The following is a 17,682-nucleotide window of genomic DNA, read 5'->3' as shown; positions in this document are numbered from 1 at the left end:
ATCTGCGGATTCGATCCGCAGATCTGCAGATCCATAAAAAATAATTATAAAATAAAAAATAAAAAATATATATATGTTAGTTACTTTGTGTTGCAGCCACTACCTAACTTAACCCTAATCTCATTTTGCACTTCACACTTCACAGAGACACAGACCACAGCTCACCCTTCGTCCCTGACTAGTGACTCCCTTCGGACCCTTCCCTTCCTTGTTCCTTGCTTCCTTCCTTCACGACGCTGAAAGCCTGAGACAAAGTGAAACTCAAATCTCTAGACCCCAATCTCACTCTCACCCATTCACCTATTCTGCACGTCTGCCATTCACCCCGCCGTTCAACCCCTGACCCCCAATCTCTCAGATTCTCACGGTCTCACCTATTTTGTCGTTCACCCCGCCGTTTACCCCGTGACTCCCAATCTCTGAGAGTCTCACCTATTATGCCGTTCAGGTCGCCGTTCACCCTCGCCGTTCCTGCCTGTGCTGGTCGGCTTCCTCCTCAACGTTCACGACGATGTTCAAATCCTTGAGCAGGCTGTTTAGAGCAACACTAGCATCAGCTGCTTGGATTCTCTGCCTCTCTGGTTGAAAGCCCACAATCTCTCACCCCTAGGCCCTAATCTCATCGCCACATTCAGGAGTCAGGACTTTAGTCTTCAGGTAATTTTCATGAGTAACCTGCTGAATTGAAATGCTCTATTTCTCTATTCTGTGTTTGGACTCGATTTTTTGACTTATTTTCAATACATAATAGTAACCTGTTGTAATTACCCTTACTGTTATTGTGTTTTTTAAAGAATTCTGCTCATGTTATTGTTTATATGAATTATGTGAGATGCTGTTGTTCTATTCTATGTTTATATGAATTATGTAATTATGTGAGATGTTTCTTGCAGGATTGTGTTGCTTGAAATGGCTGATAGGCAAGCAGTTACAAACAATACAAGTGGATCTGAGGTAGGGAGCATTCCTACTCCACCAAATATTGCTGCATCGACACCTTCTGAGTCAGCAAGGAGAGGAGAATCAGTGACTAATCAAGCCTCAAGTGATGCTCCTACTGCTGGGACAGAGACACAAACAGGCTAGCCAGGTAAATGAAAGGCTAGCAGGCCCCCTTTCTATTATTTGGGATCACTTTAAAAAAAAATGCGGAAGAAACTAAAGCTCAATGTAAACATTGCTTGAAATGGTTACAATGTCATAGTCGTAGGATGGAACCTCTAATCTAAAAAACACATTGGAACTTGTGCGAAGAACCCAGATAATCAAGTTGATAAAAAACAAAAAACCCTTGTGTTCACAAATTCTAATTTAGATGAGCCACCAACATTGAAGGCAGTAGACTTTAACCAGGAGCGGTGTAGGCTTTCACTTTGTAAGATGATAATAATTGATGAACTCCCATTTAAGTTTGTAGAAAATACTGGATTTAGGGACTTTTGTGGTGAGATGCAACCTCAATTTAAAATCCCAAGTCGTCAGACAGTTGCTAGAGATTGTATGCAATTGTATGTAGAGGAAAAGACCAAACTTAAATCCCTCTTAGAGTTGAACCATCAGATGATTTCCCTAACCACTGACACTTGGACGTCTGTTCAAAACATGAACTATATGTGTGTAACTGCTCATTACATTGATGATGGATGGACGTTGAATAAGAAAATATTGTCTTTTAACTTGATTGCTGATCATACTGGTCCTACCATAGGAAAAGCGTTAGAGAAGTGCCTGAAAGATTGGGGTATTCGGAAGCTTTGTACTGTAACTGTAGATAATGCTAGTGCCAACTTTGTTGCTGTGAATACTTTGGTTAGAATTATGCGAGAATGGAATGGTTGTACTATGTTGGGTGGGAAATTTGTCCATCTGAGATGTGCTGCCCATATTTTGAACTTAATTGTTTGTGACGGTTTAAAAGATTTAAGCTCTTCTATTGCTAGGATAAGAACTTCCTGTAAGTTTGTGAAGTCCTCTCCATCTAGATTAGCAACCTTTAGGAGGTGCGCACTTGAGGCAAACATTACTAGTCGTCAAATGATTATTCTTGATGTGCCAACTAGGTGGAATTCTACCTATATGATGTTGGAAGTGGCTGAAAAGTTTGAAAGGGCATTTGCTCGGCTTGCGAGAAAAGATGCTCATTTTGAGAGATATGTTGACGATGAGGGGGCCTCCTACTGATGAAGATTGGAGTAGAGCTCGTATTTTCATGCGGTTTTTACAAATTTTCTATCATGCAACTCTTTTATTCTCTAGTTCTTTGAATGTCACCTCAAATACTTTTTTTCATGTATTGTGTAAGATATTATGCACTTTAAATAAATAGATTGTAAGTGATGATTTGGTGTTGCGTGAGATGGCATCAGCTATGAAAGCTAAGTTTGATAAGTATTGGGATGATTCTGATCACCGTTACTCTTCTTCCTCTTTCACTTCAAGTGACAAAGCCAATAAACCATCTTTGGAATATATTCAGTTCACTTTGTCTGAGATGTATGGTGAAGGTGAAAAGTCTTCAAGGATCTTCAAAAAATTGAAGGATATTATTGCTAAATTGTTTAAGCAATATACCATATGGAATCCTCGCCCCCCTGAAGATACTCAAGATACTAGTTTTTCTTCCGATACTACACCAAATCCTAGTTTAGACACGAGTGACATTGATAGCATTATGATTGAAGACCCTATGAGCAAGTGGAAACAAACACAAAGGATAAAGTTAAGTGAGCTCAAGAAGAATGAGATGGATAGGTATTTGGAAGATGAAGTAGCGGAAGATTTTAGTGGATTTGACATACTGAGGTGGTGGAGAGGAAAGACTCTGAGGTATCGAGTTCTGTCTTGCATGGCTAGAGATATATTAGCCATTCCTGTTTCTACTGTGGCGTCCGAGTCAGTTTTTAGCACCGGAGGTCGTGTCCTTGACCCTTATCGTAGTGCTTTGAGTCCCACCACTGTAGAGGCTTTAATTTGTACTCAAAATTGGTTAAAACCTGCTAAGATTTTGGTTGAGCTTGATGAAGGAGATGCTACGGTTGATTCAGGTATATAATGAATTGGTTCATTTATTTTTCGCTCTTCTTTATTCTTTATTTTATCCCATTGGCTTTGACATATTTGATTGTTTAATTGAAAAGAATTTTCTGGAGTTACTAGTGCTGGAGATCCTGAAGTTCAAAGTCAATTACATCCTCTTGAACCATCTTAGGTATTATAAGTTTATAACTAAGTACTTGTATTAGTGTATAATAACTTAGACTGTTTTTTGTTCAATTTATTCTAACATGTTTTACTAATTTTTCAATATGTATATTTTAATAGGAATACACTATTCATGTTTGATAAGTATTTTAGTGCTGCTGCCTGCTGATTTAAGAAGGGATGACTCAAGTTTAATTTTTAAGTAGCAAGAAACTTCATTCTCAATGTTCTTTCAACAATCTTAGATTTTAGTGTCTTATAATCTTGGATTATGCGGATATATCCGATATCCGATCCGATCCGATCCGCAAATTTGCGGATCGGATCGGATCCGACACTAAAAAATGCAGATATTGTATCCGATCCGATCCGATGAGAATTGTGCGGATCAGATCGAATTTTTCGTCATATTCGATCCGATCCGATCCGATCCGTAGACACCCTTAAGTCGGTCGATATATACCACCTTGCTTGTGATATTTGGATTTCTCAATACGTTGACGACGTCTACGAAACAGTAAGAATAGAAGAAGTCTTAGCGGTGGACCCGGGTTATAGCCTCATGGATACCTATTCACAAGTATTTCTTGTATAGAGTTTTTTAAATATTGAGATAAGTTTAGTATTTTAAAAAAATGTTCAGCGATTTTTTATGCGGAGAAATCTGACATAAATTCAATTTGGCATTGCGGGATTGTCATTTATTATATTTTTTAATTTTCGAAAAACACAAAACTACAACGGTATTTTATTTTTATTATTTTTTAATTTTTTAAAAATTATAAAACTGCAGTATCGTTTTGTCATTTATTGTTTTTTTAATTTAATAAAAAAAATCAAAATGACAATATCATATTATATTCTCCCACAAAGTTGGAAATATTATGTTCTCCCATAAAACTGACAATGGATAAAGTAGGGTAGAGTTTAGACTCTATTTTAATTTTACTCGCAAATTGAAAATATTTTTAAAATTTTGCTCTACGAACTCTATTTACCAATTGAGATTCTCTCAACGTTAATCTTACTCACACCCTTAATTAGTTTTAGTAATTTATTTTTTTCAATAAATCAAACATATATACTCAATGTGACCATAAATAACCTAGTAATACTTAAACCCACTAACAATTTTTTATATGTTATTTTACTGTCAAGTAAGAACATATCAAAATCAGCTCAAAATAAATAATAAATTATTAGAGAATTCTAATGCACAAAATTCTCTAATAAACAATAAATAATTTAAACCCACTAAAAAATAACTCAACACTTTTCTTTGATACCTGCAAAACATATACATGAAATAATATTATATCAATGTTAGTATACAGTTTTACAATCATTGTGTGATACTTAAATATCTAATCAAATCAATTAGTTGATATAATTAATGCATCATAATGAATTGTATTTAATGAGTTAAATAAAATAAATTAAGAAACACTCTCAGAAACATGTTACGACTCTATCATTAAATGTAAAAAATTGATTTTTATATAATAGAATCGATAATATAATAGACGGCAAGAAAGAGAAAGATAAACATTTTAGATCTTAGGTTGTTTCATTTGGATGTTGTAATGTGGGTATCACATTATTTTACTTATTCTACCCTATAGACCTTTTTGCAATTTTATTTCAATATCAATAGAATTTCACTACCTTTTAGTAATAAATTAAAATCTAAAATAAAATTAAAAAAAAGTAAAGAATATAAAATTATTAATTAAAATTTTATTTTATTTTATTAATCTTAAATAAATAAAAAAATTTAATAAATTAAATAAATTAATAAAATAATATAAATTAACTATTTTTTTTTATTAATTTTGTTGTTTTTTTTATTAATTTTATTGTTTTTTTCTGGCAACCTACGGCACTTAATCATTATTAATAGGCTATTGAGTAACAACACTCAACAAATATATATATATGGAAAAGTCTAGGGCCAGCAATTTTATTGCATTTTGGCCAGCATGTAACCAGCAGAGAAATGTGAGCCATTGGATGATATCTCACACCAATCTCACACCATCAAATCATCATTGATGGCTAGTTGATGGCTACCAATCACAAATGTTGCTGGCTCCTAACATTGCTCTATATATATATATATATGGTGGGTACTCCCATGAAGATATTATAATTGTCTTCATGTGATGATTTTTCTTTTTAACTCTTAGATAATGGAGTGTAGGGTTAGATTTTGATATGTTATAAAAGTGTTGTTTTTATTTGAAGTGTGGCCAAATCAATAAATCACACTTTTATACAAAGCATCTTCATAAAAAGATGTTTTTTGCATCTTCATTTGAGTAGCTCCCTATATATATACACTAAGCGTGTGGGTAAAGTACCCACAAACAAACTCCCACTACACCCTACCCTACTCACCCCTGCCCACAATTTTATACAACATATATGTTCAGTCATATGGTTGGAAATTACACCTCTTTAAATTCAACACATAAAAAATTCTAACACGCAAACAAAAAGAAAATTAAGCGTATAGAATCACTGTTTTTTGTTTCATCTCCTGAATAATAAAGCAGTGATTAGAAAATAATTTCCAGATTTACAATCTCCTTTTGTTCTTTTTGAATTTTCAATATGAAACCTCTTTCTTTTACTATGTTTATGAAACTTTGATTTTGACACGTAACGACTAACGATGCTTATTTAAGATACACAGAGTAGAAGCTATTTTTATAAAGTAGATGATGATATGTAAAAATTTGTGCCAAAATGGGGGTCACACCAGATCAACAACTCTACAGACAGAGCCAGTATGTATGTCATTGTAGATCAGAAGAAAATCAGCGTCAATTAATCAATTAAATTTTTGGGGATCAAAATACTGATAAGCCGCGAAGTAGGTCTGAGCCACAGTAAGAAGCAACAAAACGAAGGCAGCAAGTGCAGAGATAAAGGACCATGGCGTATCAAAATACCTATACTTGAAGGTAGCCCACTGAACATGCCAACTATTACTATAATACTGATGAACCTCGTTGAATAACCGAGACAAGTAACACATTTCCAAGTCAACCGCGACGTCTTTGCCAGCGTTGTTAACGAAGCTCGCAACTTCCCCTTCAGTCCCAAAGTGGTTCTCTATTATGTTCCTGTCGCACAGGTACTCCACATCCCTGTACGTGTTTATGAGGCAGTCCAAAAGCGTGACGTACGTGGTGAACTGCTTGGAGCACGAGCTGTAGCACTGCTCGAACGCCACACAGTTGAGCAAGAACGAGCTCATGAAGTCGTCTACCGTTAGCATCGGCATCTCTATCACGCCGTGTTTGAATGTTACTTGCAGGAATGTTTCTTTGTCGTTCCCTGGGTTGATCTTGATCCCTGCGCACCGAAGCTTGGAGACGCAGTGGATCACGTGCGTTGGTGTTGACACCGTTTTTGGCTCTGCCACTTGTTCGTCGTTCGGGATGAAGCTGGACCGAATCAGGTCCAGTAAGTGCATCCCCTTTGCCGTCGTGCTCTTCTGCCTTATTACCTGTATTGCACATATTGAATACATATAGACGTAGGATTATTAAATATAAATATAATTGTGCATCATAAACTAGGACACACCTCGTCTGGCCTCAGCAAAATGTTATTGAAGAATTCCAGAGCGAGGGCGGTGAGCGAGGACGTTGACTTATCTTGGGGGATGTTTGAGACCTCAAACAAGCGTTGAAGGATGAAGAACGGGATCTGGTTTTCTAGCTTGAGGAAATCTCGGTAGAAAAAGGGTAAAATCCAGGCCATGGTGACTAAGGGATCGTTGAGTTCAAAGGGTACCAATCTTGCAACCTTGCGGAAGAGCTCGATGATGAAACAACCGTCAAGGACCATCATCTCGATGAAATCGTGGGTGTCTAGTTGAAGGGCTTCGGAGTAACACTCTCTGGCTCTGGATTCTAAGGGTGCCAGGGATTCTAATAGGGCCTCTAAAGTTAACCCATGGAGGTGTGTCCGAGCAAGTAGGGAAGCGAGGTAGCTCCACTTGTGTTCCTCGATCATGTTCAGGCGAGATTGGGCGCGGTGGTAAGGACCAATGGACACGATTCGGGGATGGTAGGCTTTTCCGTTTGCGTCGATTAGGCTCTGTGGAACCCTGAAGATGCAACAGGTTCTCTTGCCTGCGCCTTTACTTAAAAGTTTAGGGCTACCTGTGATCTTGGCTTGCATGGAAGCTAGTCTCTCTTGGTTAAACTTCCACTTGCACATGTCTATTACGTGGTAATTGTTTTTGTTGGGTTCTCCTCCATCTTCTTCATTGGAACTGTTTCCCATGGTGAAACTTGGTTGTCGGTGATAGATGGGAGTGGTGGCTTAGTTTCTTCCAATAATTTAGTTCGTCACGCTGTTGATTTTAATTTATATTTTGTTGGGACATGCATTACACATTACTTGCACGCATTGAATGGATGGCGTATTGACATTGGCCCAGGCTCTTTAATGTGGCAACTGGGGAAGCCGACACCTTTGAAAGTTTTGTTATTTGATGGACCATATGAAAAGGGGACGGAAGCAGAAATTACTGGAGAATGTCCTCGGAATTAAGACACTATGATCATCATTTGAAGACCAAACACATATAAAAATGTTTTTTTTATTTTTTGTTCAAGCAATTTGGTATGTGTTTGAACATCAGAATTCCTAGCCATAAGGGGTATTTTAAATTTGTAGGGGGTTGATACTTGATGGTTGATACTTTCTCTAAAATAAAACTGTTTACACAACTTGATAAAATTTTGGTAGGCCCAAACTGAAGGCATACGTTGGTTCCACTAAATGGGTAAATGTGGAACGGGAAGAAACCAAACAAGTGTACCTCCATAGAGAAAGAGAGTGCTTCAATTGGGCCAGGACACTAGTCGATATATTTTTAATATTGACTATTTTGGAAGTTGAATTCTTGATAGATGGAGCCCAGTCTCACAACGTTCATCCCCAGAAATCAAAATAGGCCCAGGAAAGCACAACACAAACCAAGAGCTGCAAACGATAGCGATCGATCACTGCCACTGGAAAAGCATAACCTGAAGAGAATCCATCTGGGTTGATTAACACAACAAGGAGATCAGTAAAAGAAATCCAGAAACAAACAATATGCAAATTTAGTCCAAAAAAAAAAAAACAATATGCAAATTTGACTTGACAAGTCATATCCAAGCACGAAAAGAAAAGGGGCATTGGAAAAAGAAAAAAACATAAGATTAGACTGATTGGTCCTTGTCAAATTGATCCTTTCTTGAGTGAAGTGCGTGGTACTCAATCCTCATTACATACTATTCTCCGCCGACAACTAACATCTAACAATTCCTTCTTCTAATATTAATTAATAAATAATAAACATAACATCAACATTAAGTGTGAAAATTATAAATATTAAGAAAGATGACTTGCTACATACACGAGTCATGTACATATACCCAGATTATCTTCTTGGGTTTACTTTTTTTTTTTTTAAAGCTTATATCTAACTAAGCCTATTCTAAGGTGGTGAAAAAAGAAAAGAAAGAATAAGGTAAAATCTTTGACAATTTAATTAGCTCAGCTGCGTCAAAATTTGGCCACATTTTTAACATTCTAGCTCCTCTGAGAATTCTTCAACTAGAAACCCAAAGATAGCAAGTTCAAGCTCCCCAGCCATGTCCCTTATCTGATCCACATTTTTCTTCTTCCAACCATTTTCCTCTTCTCTAGTAAAATCTTCTTCTATCATCATGTCAATTGTGTTTGACTCCACTTGTTTCCAAAGCTCCATTCTCTTGCACACCTTTCTCACCACCATGTCCCTATGATTATAATCTTCTAAGCACTCAATTTCCCTCTCTTCCTCTGCAATGACATCAGATACAAGTCTCTTAAGGCCTTCTGGGAATTGAAGTCTTGATGACTCAAAGAGAGCTTCAAATACTTGTTCTATCAAGCCATTTTCTTTACACGATAATGCTTCACTGGCCTCGTATACATATCCATCATCTTCCATGACCGTTTCATCCTCCTCCTCTTCTTGATCCAGCATTATTTTCTCGAGTTCTACCGGATCTAGCCCCGCGAGTTTCTCGAATCTACGAAGCTTGTACAATAGCTGCTGCTTAGTTCCTATCAAAATAAAAAATTATCAATCATAAATAATATATATGATTGATGTTCAAACAATGCAAAACATGGAAAACAATGAGTTCAAGATGCATTAAGGCTCAGACGCTATTAGTGGGAAATTTAAGGCGTGGGAAACCGGAAACAGATCATAAAATGGGTTCCACCACTAGTTTAATTACCATAGCCATGTTAAATTGATCTGTAACTAAGAATTGGTATGCAACAACCAAAAAGGACCAACTTTTATGAAACCCCAAAGGGCTAAGATAGGTCAAATGTTATGCAGCGCATTAAATACAAGTATATCCCAATCTAGGAGAGATTTCCTAACATGAAAAGATGTGGGTCACGTTAGAATTTATTTACAAAATGGCACAAATACTTTTCAACTTAGCTGTAAAAACAAAGAGTACGCCAAAGCCACATTGAATAGGAAATGCTCTCTGAGTGCTTAGCATATGTGATCTTCCAAATGGAACCCACATAGATAGCGCGGTTACAATATCGACACAATCACATCACATAGAATGATGAATCTCTTTTTGCTCTTAGGCTAATTAAGTAGGTGCACAGTTTTCATTATTAATCTGCAGTGATAAGATAATTGAGTATGAAATGAATGAACACAAATAAAAAAACAGTGACACCACCATTTCTCCATCACCAAATGAAAGAGGCGTGTGGGATGGGGCGTTGAGGGAAAACGACGGCACAACAAACAGAGAGAATGGTACAAAAATAAATAAATGAAATTATGACATACTCTGCATTATGGCATAGCTGCACTCCAAATCGAAACCATGCTCCTCATTTTCGTCCTCCTCGTCGTTTCCATGCGCTTCGTCATCGTCCTCGAAGGGTGGGTCTAGAACAGACACGGGACTACACTGTTCCTTATCTTCTTCTTCTAGTTCCCCCGATTGGAATTTATGCACACTCTCACCGCCGTTACTTTCTTTGTCCTATTAAGATAAGATAAAATGTTCATCAGCAAATATGTTATAAATTAATATGGAAGGTAATTCCAGTTCTAACGAAATATTCAAATTAATGTTATTGAGTGACGATGCTAGCTATTTATTGTGGTACAAGATGCCCTCTTTACAAATTGAACAAGAACAATACAAACTTGGAACCGTTATGTGCTTAATCGCGAATGTGGGGATCTAATGACAGCAAGCAAGAGCAAACAAAAATCACAGTTTGTCATGTTTTATGAAAAAAGTCCACTCGATGTGAGAAAATGGAGAAAAGATTTGCATGTGGCAGAAACAGAATCGAAAAGTACAATCATAAAAGCATAATAATCATAATAACAACACGGTCCATGGAGCTAAATCTTAAATGAAATAGCAGATTACCGAGAAAGAATAAACTAAACCCCTGAATGATTAATATAGTAAGGTTGAGAGACTAGTTGACTCAGAAAACAAAAACTGATTAACGAACCTGCGTAGTGTGGGGAGTCTGTGGTGATGAGGGCGGAGGTGAAGGTAGCTCCGGCGTGTTGAGGCCGGAGGAGGAGGAGGGGCTCTTTTGAAGAACAAAACGGAATGGGCTTTCAAAGAATCCTCCATTGTGAATAATATGGTGGTGGTGGTGGTCATCAAAGTTTGTACTAGTGCTACTTGAGGTTTCCATGTCGAGAGACTCATCATCGTTGCTCTCTGACCAAACAGAGTATGAACATCGAAACCCCAACTCGTAGGATCTATTAATCACATTTTCTCGATCTTTGAGGGAGCTCACCTTGAGCTTGTGCTTGCGGCGGTTCTGCTTTAGTCTCCTGAAGAAGGAGCCCAATAGGCCGAAGCCGTGATTGGTCTTCTTGTGTTTGTGGATCCTGAGAGCGGCTTCGAGAAGAAGCGCGGCGGTTCGAGAAGGAATGTGAAGGAATATGGGCTTCTTGTTATTATTGGGCGATGGGAATTCCAAGAGAGGGGATTTGGTGGTGGTGGTGGTAGTGGAGGTGGAGAAGCATGCGTTCTTGCAGAGATTGAGTGGGAAAGTTGTGCTGCGTTGTTTGTTGTTGACGAGAGTAGTAGTGGTGGTCTTCATGTGGGTTCTCCTATCGGAAATGTACTTGTTTAGCAGGAAAGGCTCTTGCTCTTCTTTCAGAAGCTCCTGTAACATGGACTTGTGACCCATCACGTTAGTTTTGGTTCAAGACGGAGAGAGCAGAGTTTGAGGAACGCGAGTGTTGTAGCTACAACATTGGGGGGAAGAGAGACAGAGAGAAAGAAAGAGAGAATGCCGTGGAAATTCAAATCTAGTGTAATAGAAAAGGTTAAAGTATCCAGGTTATAAGAGCAGAGAAGAGAAGAGACTGGTTGGTGAATGGTAAACAAATTACTATAGAATAATGTTCCGGAGTGGAGGTGGGGGAGACAATACAAAACACAACAAATATTTAAAATTCTGTATTCTATAATCTGTATGTAGATTGTAGAGCCAGGAGGGGGCTAGCCGGCTAGGTAGGCTGCTTCCATAAAACAAAATACTGACTACTGCTATACTAATACACAAAATCACTTCCTCAACTACAGATTATGGTCATTAGTAACTAATTTGGATTAGGATGCCAGCGGTTGTAAACCATGTTTTAAATGTTACCGCAAATCCGTAATTAGCTAATTATATACTCTACGTTTTTGTCTCAGCGCTCAATATTTGACTGCTGAGTGCTGACAAGGCTACCACTACACAAGGCTCTCTTTATTGTTGTTCAGTTCTCCCTTCTCCCTTTATCCTAGTATCCTACCTCAACTATTCCCTGTATTCACATCACTTCTGCTTCTACACATCAACTTCTTCATCCACATAAATATATGATGGATTTTATGGTGCCTGTAGTGTCTAAATTGTCTAACTTATTTTTATAAGTGAAAAATAAAATGTATGAAGTAAACATAAAATATTTAAAGTTTATTAAATATTATTTCTTTGCCTTTTTTAGTAAGTTAGGCACTATGTTTTAGGCACCATAACATTCACCTATATATATATATATCTAAAACTTTCTTGGGTACGTGATCTCTTCCCCCTAAAATCGCAAAAATATCAACATAAAAAATCCAATTACCGTAGTACTGTTGATAAACAGTTTCTCAAAAGTGCAATTAATTTCATTGGAAATAGGTGACTTAATGGGAATTCAAATATCCAATCAACATATGTGAGATCCCTAATGAATAAACTACGTTTTTTTTTTTAAATAAAAGAGCTCAACACACTAAAGTGGAACATACGTCGTCAAATAACACAAACATACAGATAACTCCAAAAGTACCCAACGCCAATGACAAGAAATCCGCATGTCATCTCTAGCATAGCCATCAACAATACGAGGACTGGACCCCTCTCCACTCGTCGCAGCTAAGCATGGTCATGTGGAAGACTTCGTCAACTCCTTTGCTTTTATTCCGAAATATCCTCCTATTCCTCTCCATCCAAATGTGCGAGATGATCGCACAGAAGCACCTCAAGCGTTGCTTTCGATCCTCTTTTCTACGCGGCTCATCTGTCCAACTTAAGAAATGGTCCTTCATCAAATTCGGAAGAGACCAGCGTCGGCCAAGCACCGATAACCACCCATTCCACACCTGCCAAGTAAAATCACAGCCAAGAAACAAGTGATGGACCTGCTCAACCTCGTTAGTACATAAGACACAACGCTTATCATCTTGCTAATAATCCCGAACCGACTTAGCCATTCTTTGGTATTCACCCGGTCTACTAGGACAAACCAAGTAAATAGCTCCACTCTTGGTGGAACCAAACCTTTTCAGACGGCCTTCGTAAAGCTGTAACTGGTTATCTCCTCTGATAGCATTCCTTCTTGTAGCACCTATCAAATTTCCACACAACTCTATCCTCTCTAGTATTCACTAGCCTGACAGGTCTCAAAGCCTCATGTAGCTGACTTAGGAGGTCTAACTCCTATTGAAAAGGCTCTCGCCTCCATTGGAAGTTCCAAACCCACTGTAACCCCTCCCAAAACCCACAATCCCCAATAACCGAACCACATTGGTTTGAAACAAAGAAGAGTCGGGGGAACCGTTCTTTCAAGGACCCACCATGTAACCAAACATCCTCCCAAAACCGAGTCCGTTGGCCATCACCAATCTCCAAAGCCAGGCCAGTAATCATCTTATCCTTCAAATGTTGCTCCTTAATTTTTATGTGGCAAATATCCTTCCAAGGGCCCCTCTAGTAGGCAACACTTGGGTGGACAGTAACTCATTTGGCCTCAGATTATTGCATGAATAGACCACCTTCTTCCATAACGGGCATTCTTCTTTAGAAAAACGCCACCACCACTCAAACAACAGTGCAGTGTTACGAATCATAGCATCTCCAACTCCCAGCCCGCTGGTGCGGTAATTTACAACCACACTTACTAACCGGCAAGTGCACTGGGTCGTACCAAGTAATACCTTACATGAGTAAGGGTCGATCCCACGAGGATTGATGGATTGAGCAACAATAGCGTTTGATAGGATTAGTTAGACAAACAGAAAATAGTGTTGAGATGCAATATAAAAGACATTAAACAATATAAAAAATATTAAAGATATGCAGATAAATAAGTTGGGAATAAAATATGGAGAAGATAGTTAAGGTTTCAGAGTTATCTATTTTTTCGGATTAATTTTTCTTACTAACTATTTTAATCATGTAGGATTTAATTTATGGCAAACTATATGTGACTAGACCCTAATTCCTTAGACCTTCCTAGTCTCCTCTAAAATTCATTAACTGCCAATTCCTTGGTCAATTAATTCCAATTAGAGGGTGATAATCAATTTCTAGTTTATATGCCACAAAAACTCTAATTATCCAAGAGGTAAAAGGATTATATGTCACGTATCCTATTAAATTCAGATAATTAAAATTTAGGAGAAATAGTTTTCAAGCTGTTGTTCAGGTAAAGAGCTTTTCCAAGTTTTACAAGAACTCAAATAAAAATAGGGTCATACTTCCGTTCCACCCAAATTCATAAAATAAAGAGCGAAAACAACTCTTAAATTATAAACCCATACATAAATTAAAATAGTAAAAGCAATAAAATTAATCCATAGAAATAGACAGAGCTCCTAACCTTAACAGTGGAGGTTTAGTTGCTCATGGAAAAGAGAAAATAAGGATTCAGGTCCAAATGTACCGTCTTCCAATTTGATGGCATCAGATCCCTTTTTATAACTAATCCTAATAAATTTAAAATCTAATATTTAAAATTAAACTTAAGATAATATCTTTTCCTAATTTAAGATTTGAATTTAAATTTGAATTAATTAACAGATCTTCAGTTGATGGGTGGGGACCACTTGTTCCGCCCATTCTGCAGCTTCTAATCTGTGTTTTCTGGGCTGAAAATTGAGTTAAAACAGCCCAGAAATTGCCCCCAGCATTTTTCTGCATTTTCTGCACGTGGCGCATGTGACGCGTCCGCGTCGTCCACGCGTTCGCGTCATTTGTGCAGATTCCACGCGATCGCGTCATTGCAATTTCTTCCATTCCGCGCGGTCGCGTGAGCCATGCGTCCGCGTCGGTATTCGCTGGTCATCTCCTTGGCTTCTTCTCTTTCTCTGCAGAAACTCCATCAAATTCCGCCAAATGCTACCTAAAATAAACAGTATTGTACAAAAATCAAAATAGCATCCATAGTGGCTAAAATATATTTAATTCTTAATTAAATTCAACAATTTAGATGCAAATTCACTAGGAAAAGATAGACAAGATGCTCACGCATCACAACACCAAACTTAAACTGTTGCTTGTCCTCAAGTAACCAAAACTAATATAAGCTTAGGATGTGAATTTGCATGAGAATGAGAGTTCGATTAAGCTCATGTCTCTTCTTATAGTGGGGTTTACAACTGCAATCCTGAATAGTTTTGGCATCTCACTTTATCCTTTGAAGTTTAGGATGATTGGCATCCATAGGAACTCAGAATTCATATAGTGTTATTGATTTTCCTAGTTCAGTATGTTGATTCTTGAACACAGCTACTTTATGAGTCTTGGCTGTGACCCTAAGCATTTTATTTTCCAGTATTACCACCGGATACATAAATGCCACAGACACATAACTGGGTGAACCTTTTCAGATTGTGACTCAGCTTTGCTAGAGTCCCCAGTTAGAGGTGCCCAGAGTTCTTAAGCACACTCTTTTTGCTTTGGACCACGACTTTAACCGCTCAGTCTCAAGCTTTTCACTTGACACCTTCACGCCACAAACACATGGTTAGGGATAGCTTGATTTAGCCGCTTAGGCCAGGATTTTATTCCTTTGGGCCCTCCTATCCATTAATGCTCAAAGCCTTGGATCCTTTTTACCCTTTGCCTTTTAGTTTGAAGGGTTATTGGCTTTTTCTGCTTGCTCTTCCTTTTTTTTCCTTTTTTTCTTTATTTTATTTTTTTTCGCAAGCCTTTGTGTTTTTCACTGCTTTTTCTTGCTTCAAGAGTCAATTTTATGATTTTTCAGATTATCAATAACATTTCTCTTTTTCATCATTCTTTCAAGAGCCAACAATTTTAACATTCATAAGCTTCACTATCAAAAAATATGCACTGTTCATGTCATGCATTCAGAATCACAGAAAATACCACCACATTTAAGTAAATAAGACTATTATTCAATATAGACCCACTTTCTCATGCAATATATCACTCCTATATTTTTATTTTTATTTTTATTTTTAAATTTTTTTTAATTTAAGCTCAGTGAGTAATACATGAGACATCTTTTCAGAATTAAAGCAATAGAAAAACTAAACTAGTCCTAGGATTCTAACTAATAAAGGATCATGCAACAAACAAAGCAAAATAACAGGAAACTGGAACATAACATAGAAAAAGAGGGGAGGAATAAAAAATGAAAGGAACTCAACCACCTTAATTATCCTAGCGGTCGCTTTATTCTTCAGGTTGTGCTCCTTCGCGAAGATGATTCGCCTCCCTTTTGTACTAGAAAACCTGTAAGCGCAGCGTCAACACCAAACTTAATAGTTTGCTTGTCCTCAAGCAAAGAGGAACTGAAATTAGAAAAGACAAATATTAAAATGAAAGAAAAAATAAAAGGATAAGAGAATAAGAGAGAAGTAGGATTGGGAGAGAGAGAGAAAGAAAACTGGGCGGCGCAAGCGACACGGCTGCGTGGGGGCACGCAGTCGCGTGAAGGGAATTGCGCGTCCAGCGATAGTCCAGCACCACTCTAGCACAACTTTCAGCTGTGCACCCGTTTTACGTCGAAAATCAGGGCACGCGGCCTCGTGGGTCACGCGGTCGCGTGGGAGGCCATTACGCCCATACGACGCAGACGCGTCGGCGATGCGGTCGCGTGGAACAAATTGTGCCATTGGCACGCCTCCAGCCACGCTCCAGCGTGACTCTCTGTTCGTTTTTATTTTTCTCTTCTCCCCTTGCGACGCGGACGCGTCGCTGATGCAGTCGCGTCGCGTAGTATTTTTTTTTTTTAGCTTGAGCTGGTCGGTTCCTGGAAGAACATAGCTGCATGATCAGAGAATTAGTAAGAACTCGATAAAAAAAATAACTAAGAAAAACTACTACGAAAAATGGCGAAGGATACGAAATTATCAAGTTGCCTCCCGACAAGCGCTTCTTTAACGTCACTAGCTTGACGGTCAGTTCTGCTAGTTCAGCAGATGAGTGGACCTCTGGCGGTCAATTTCGCCTCCAAGATAGTGCTTCAACCTCTGGCCATTCACTGTAAATTTCCTGTTAGAATTTTCTTCCTGTATTTCCACATGACCATATGGCGAGGTTCTGGTAACCACAAACGGTCCTGACCACCGGGATTTCAGCTTCCCGGGAAAGAATTTGAGCCTTGAATTATACAGAAGCACTCTTTGTCCTGGCTCAAAGACTCTGATGGCAATCTTCTTATCATGCAGTAGCTTGGTTCTTTCCTTATAGAGCTTGGCATTCTCATAGGCTGAATATCTGAATTCATCAAGCTCATTCAACTGAAGCATCCGCTTAATTCCTGCAGCTTCTGAATCAAGATTCAGGTACCTGATTGCCCAATAAGCCTTGTGCTCCAGCTCCACTGGCAAGTGACAGGCTTTGCCATAGACTAACTGATATGGGGACATGCCAATTGGAGTCTTGTATGCTGTCCGGTATGCCCAGAGAACATCATCAAGCTTCCTAGACCAGTCCTTTCTTGAAACACTGACGGTCTTCTCCAGAATCCTCTTAAGCTCCCTGTTGGAAACTTCAACCTGTCCACTTGTCTGAGGGTGATAGGGGGTTGCCACCTTATGACGGACTCCATATCTATGCAGAAGAAAGTCCAACTGTCTGTTACAGAAGTGACTTCCTCCATCACTAATGAGTGTC

General features: G+C 38.3%; 3 protein-coding genes across 3 annotated transcripts in view; all 3 read right to left on the bottom strand.

The window, feature by feature from the left end:
* On the bottom strand, window positions 5,742-8,354 carry LOC107648828 (UPF0481 protein At3g47200). The gene is made up of 2 exons (XM_016352643.2): window positions 6,796-8,354; window positions 5,742-6,715 (listed from the first exon to the last, which is right to left on the bottom strand). The coding sequence occupies exons 1-2, from the start codon at window positions 7,498-7,500 to the stop codon at window positions 6,035-6,037; spliced, it is 1,386 nt and encodes a 461-aa protein (XP_016208129.1). The 5' UTR covers window positions 7,501-8,354; the 3' UTR covers window positions 5,742-6,034.
* Window positions 8,577-11,884, bottom strand: LOC107648829. The gene is made up of 3 exons (XM_016352644.2): window positions 10,768-11,884; window positions 10,082-10,280; window positions 8,577-9,318 (listed from the first exon to the last, which is right to left on the bottom strand). Exons 1-3 carry the CDS (start codon window positions 11,464-11,466, stop codon window positions 8,792-8,794), a joined length of 1,425 nt encoding a protein of 474 aa, XP_016208130.1. The 5' UTR covers window positions 11,467-11,884; the 3' UTR covers window positions 8,577-8,791.
* The window catches only part of LOC107647002, a 30,472-nt gene continuing 25,443 nt past the window's right edge, over window positions 12,654-17,682 (bottom strand). Inside the window, exons 7-8 of the mRNA XM_016351140.1 lie at window positions 17,118-17,574; window positions 12,654-12,920 (exon numbers count right to left, since the gene is read on the bottom strand). Coding sequence (XP_016206626.1) covers window positions 12,654-12,920; window positions 17,118-17,574 — 724 coding nt within the window. The remainder of the gene's footprint in view (window positions 12,921-17,117; window positions 17,575-17,682) is intronic.

This window comes from Arachis ipaensis, chromosome B06, assembly GCF_000816755.2.
Source record: "Arachis ipaensis cultivar K30076 chromosome B06, Araip1.1, whole genome shotgun sequence".
NCBI classification, from domain to species: Eukaryota; Viridiplantae; Streptophyta; class Magnoliopsida; order Fabales; family Fabaceae; genus Arachis; species Arachis ipaensis.
Note: the sequence above shows the minus strand (reverse complement) of the source record. Positions and strands in the feature narration are given on the sequence as shown.

Coding starts and splice junctions, on each gene's coding strand:
- LOC107648828 (XM_016352643.2), bottom strand. CDS start 7,500: ATGGGAAACAGTTCCAATGAAGAAGATGGAGGAGAACCCAACAAAAAC. Junction 6,716..6,795: donor TTTTGCTGAGGCCAGACGAG/GTGTGTCCTAGT, acceptor TGTGCAATACAG/GTAATAAGGCAGAAGAGCAC.
- LOC107648829 (XM_016352644.2), bottom strand. CDS start 11,466: ATGGGTCACAAGTCCATGTTACAGGAGCTTCTGAAAGAAGAGCAAGAG. Junction 10,281..10,767: donor AGACTCCCCACACTACGCAG/GTTCGTTAATCA, acceptor TTATCTTAATAG/GACAAAGAAAGTAACGGCGG. Junction 9,319..10,081: donor CAGCTATGCCATAATGCAGA/GTATGTCATAAT, acceptor TTATTTTGATAG/GAACTAAGCAGCAGCTATTG.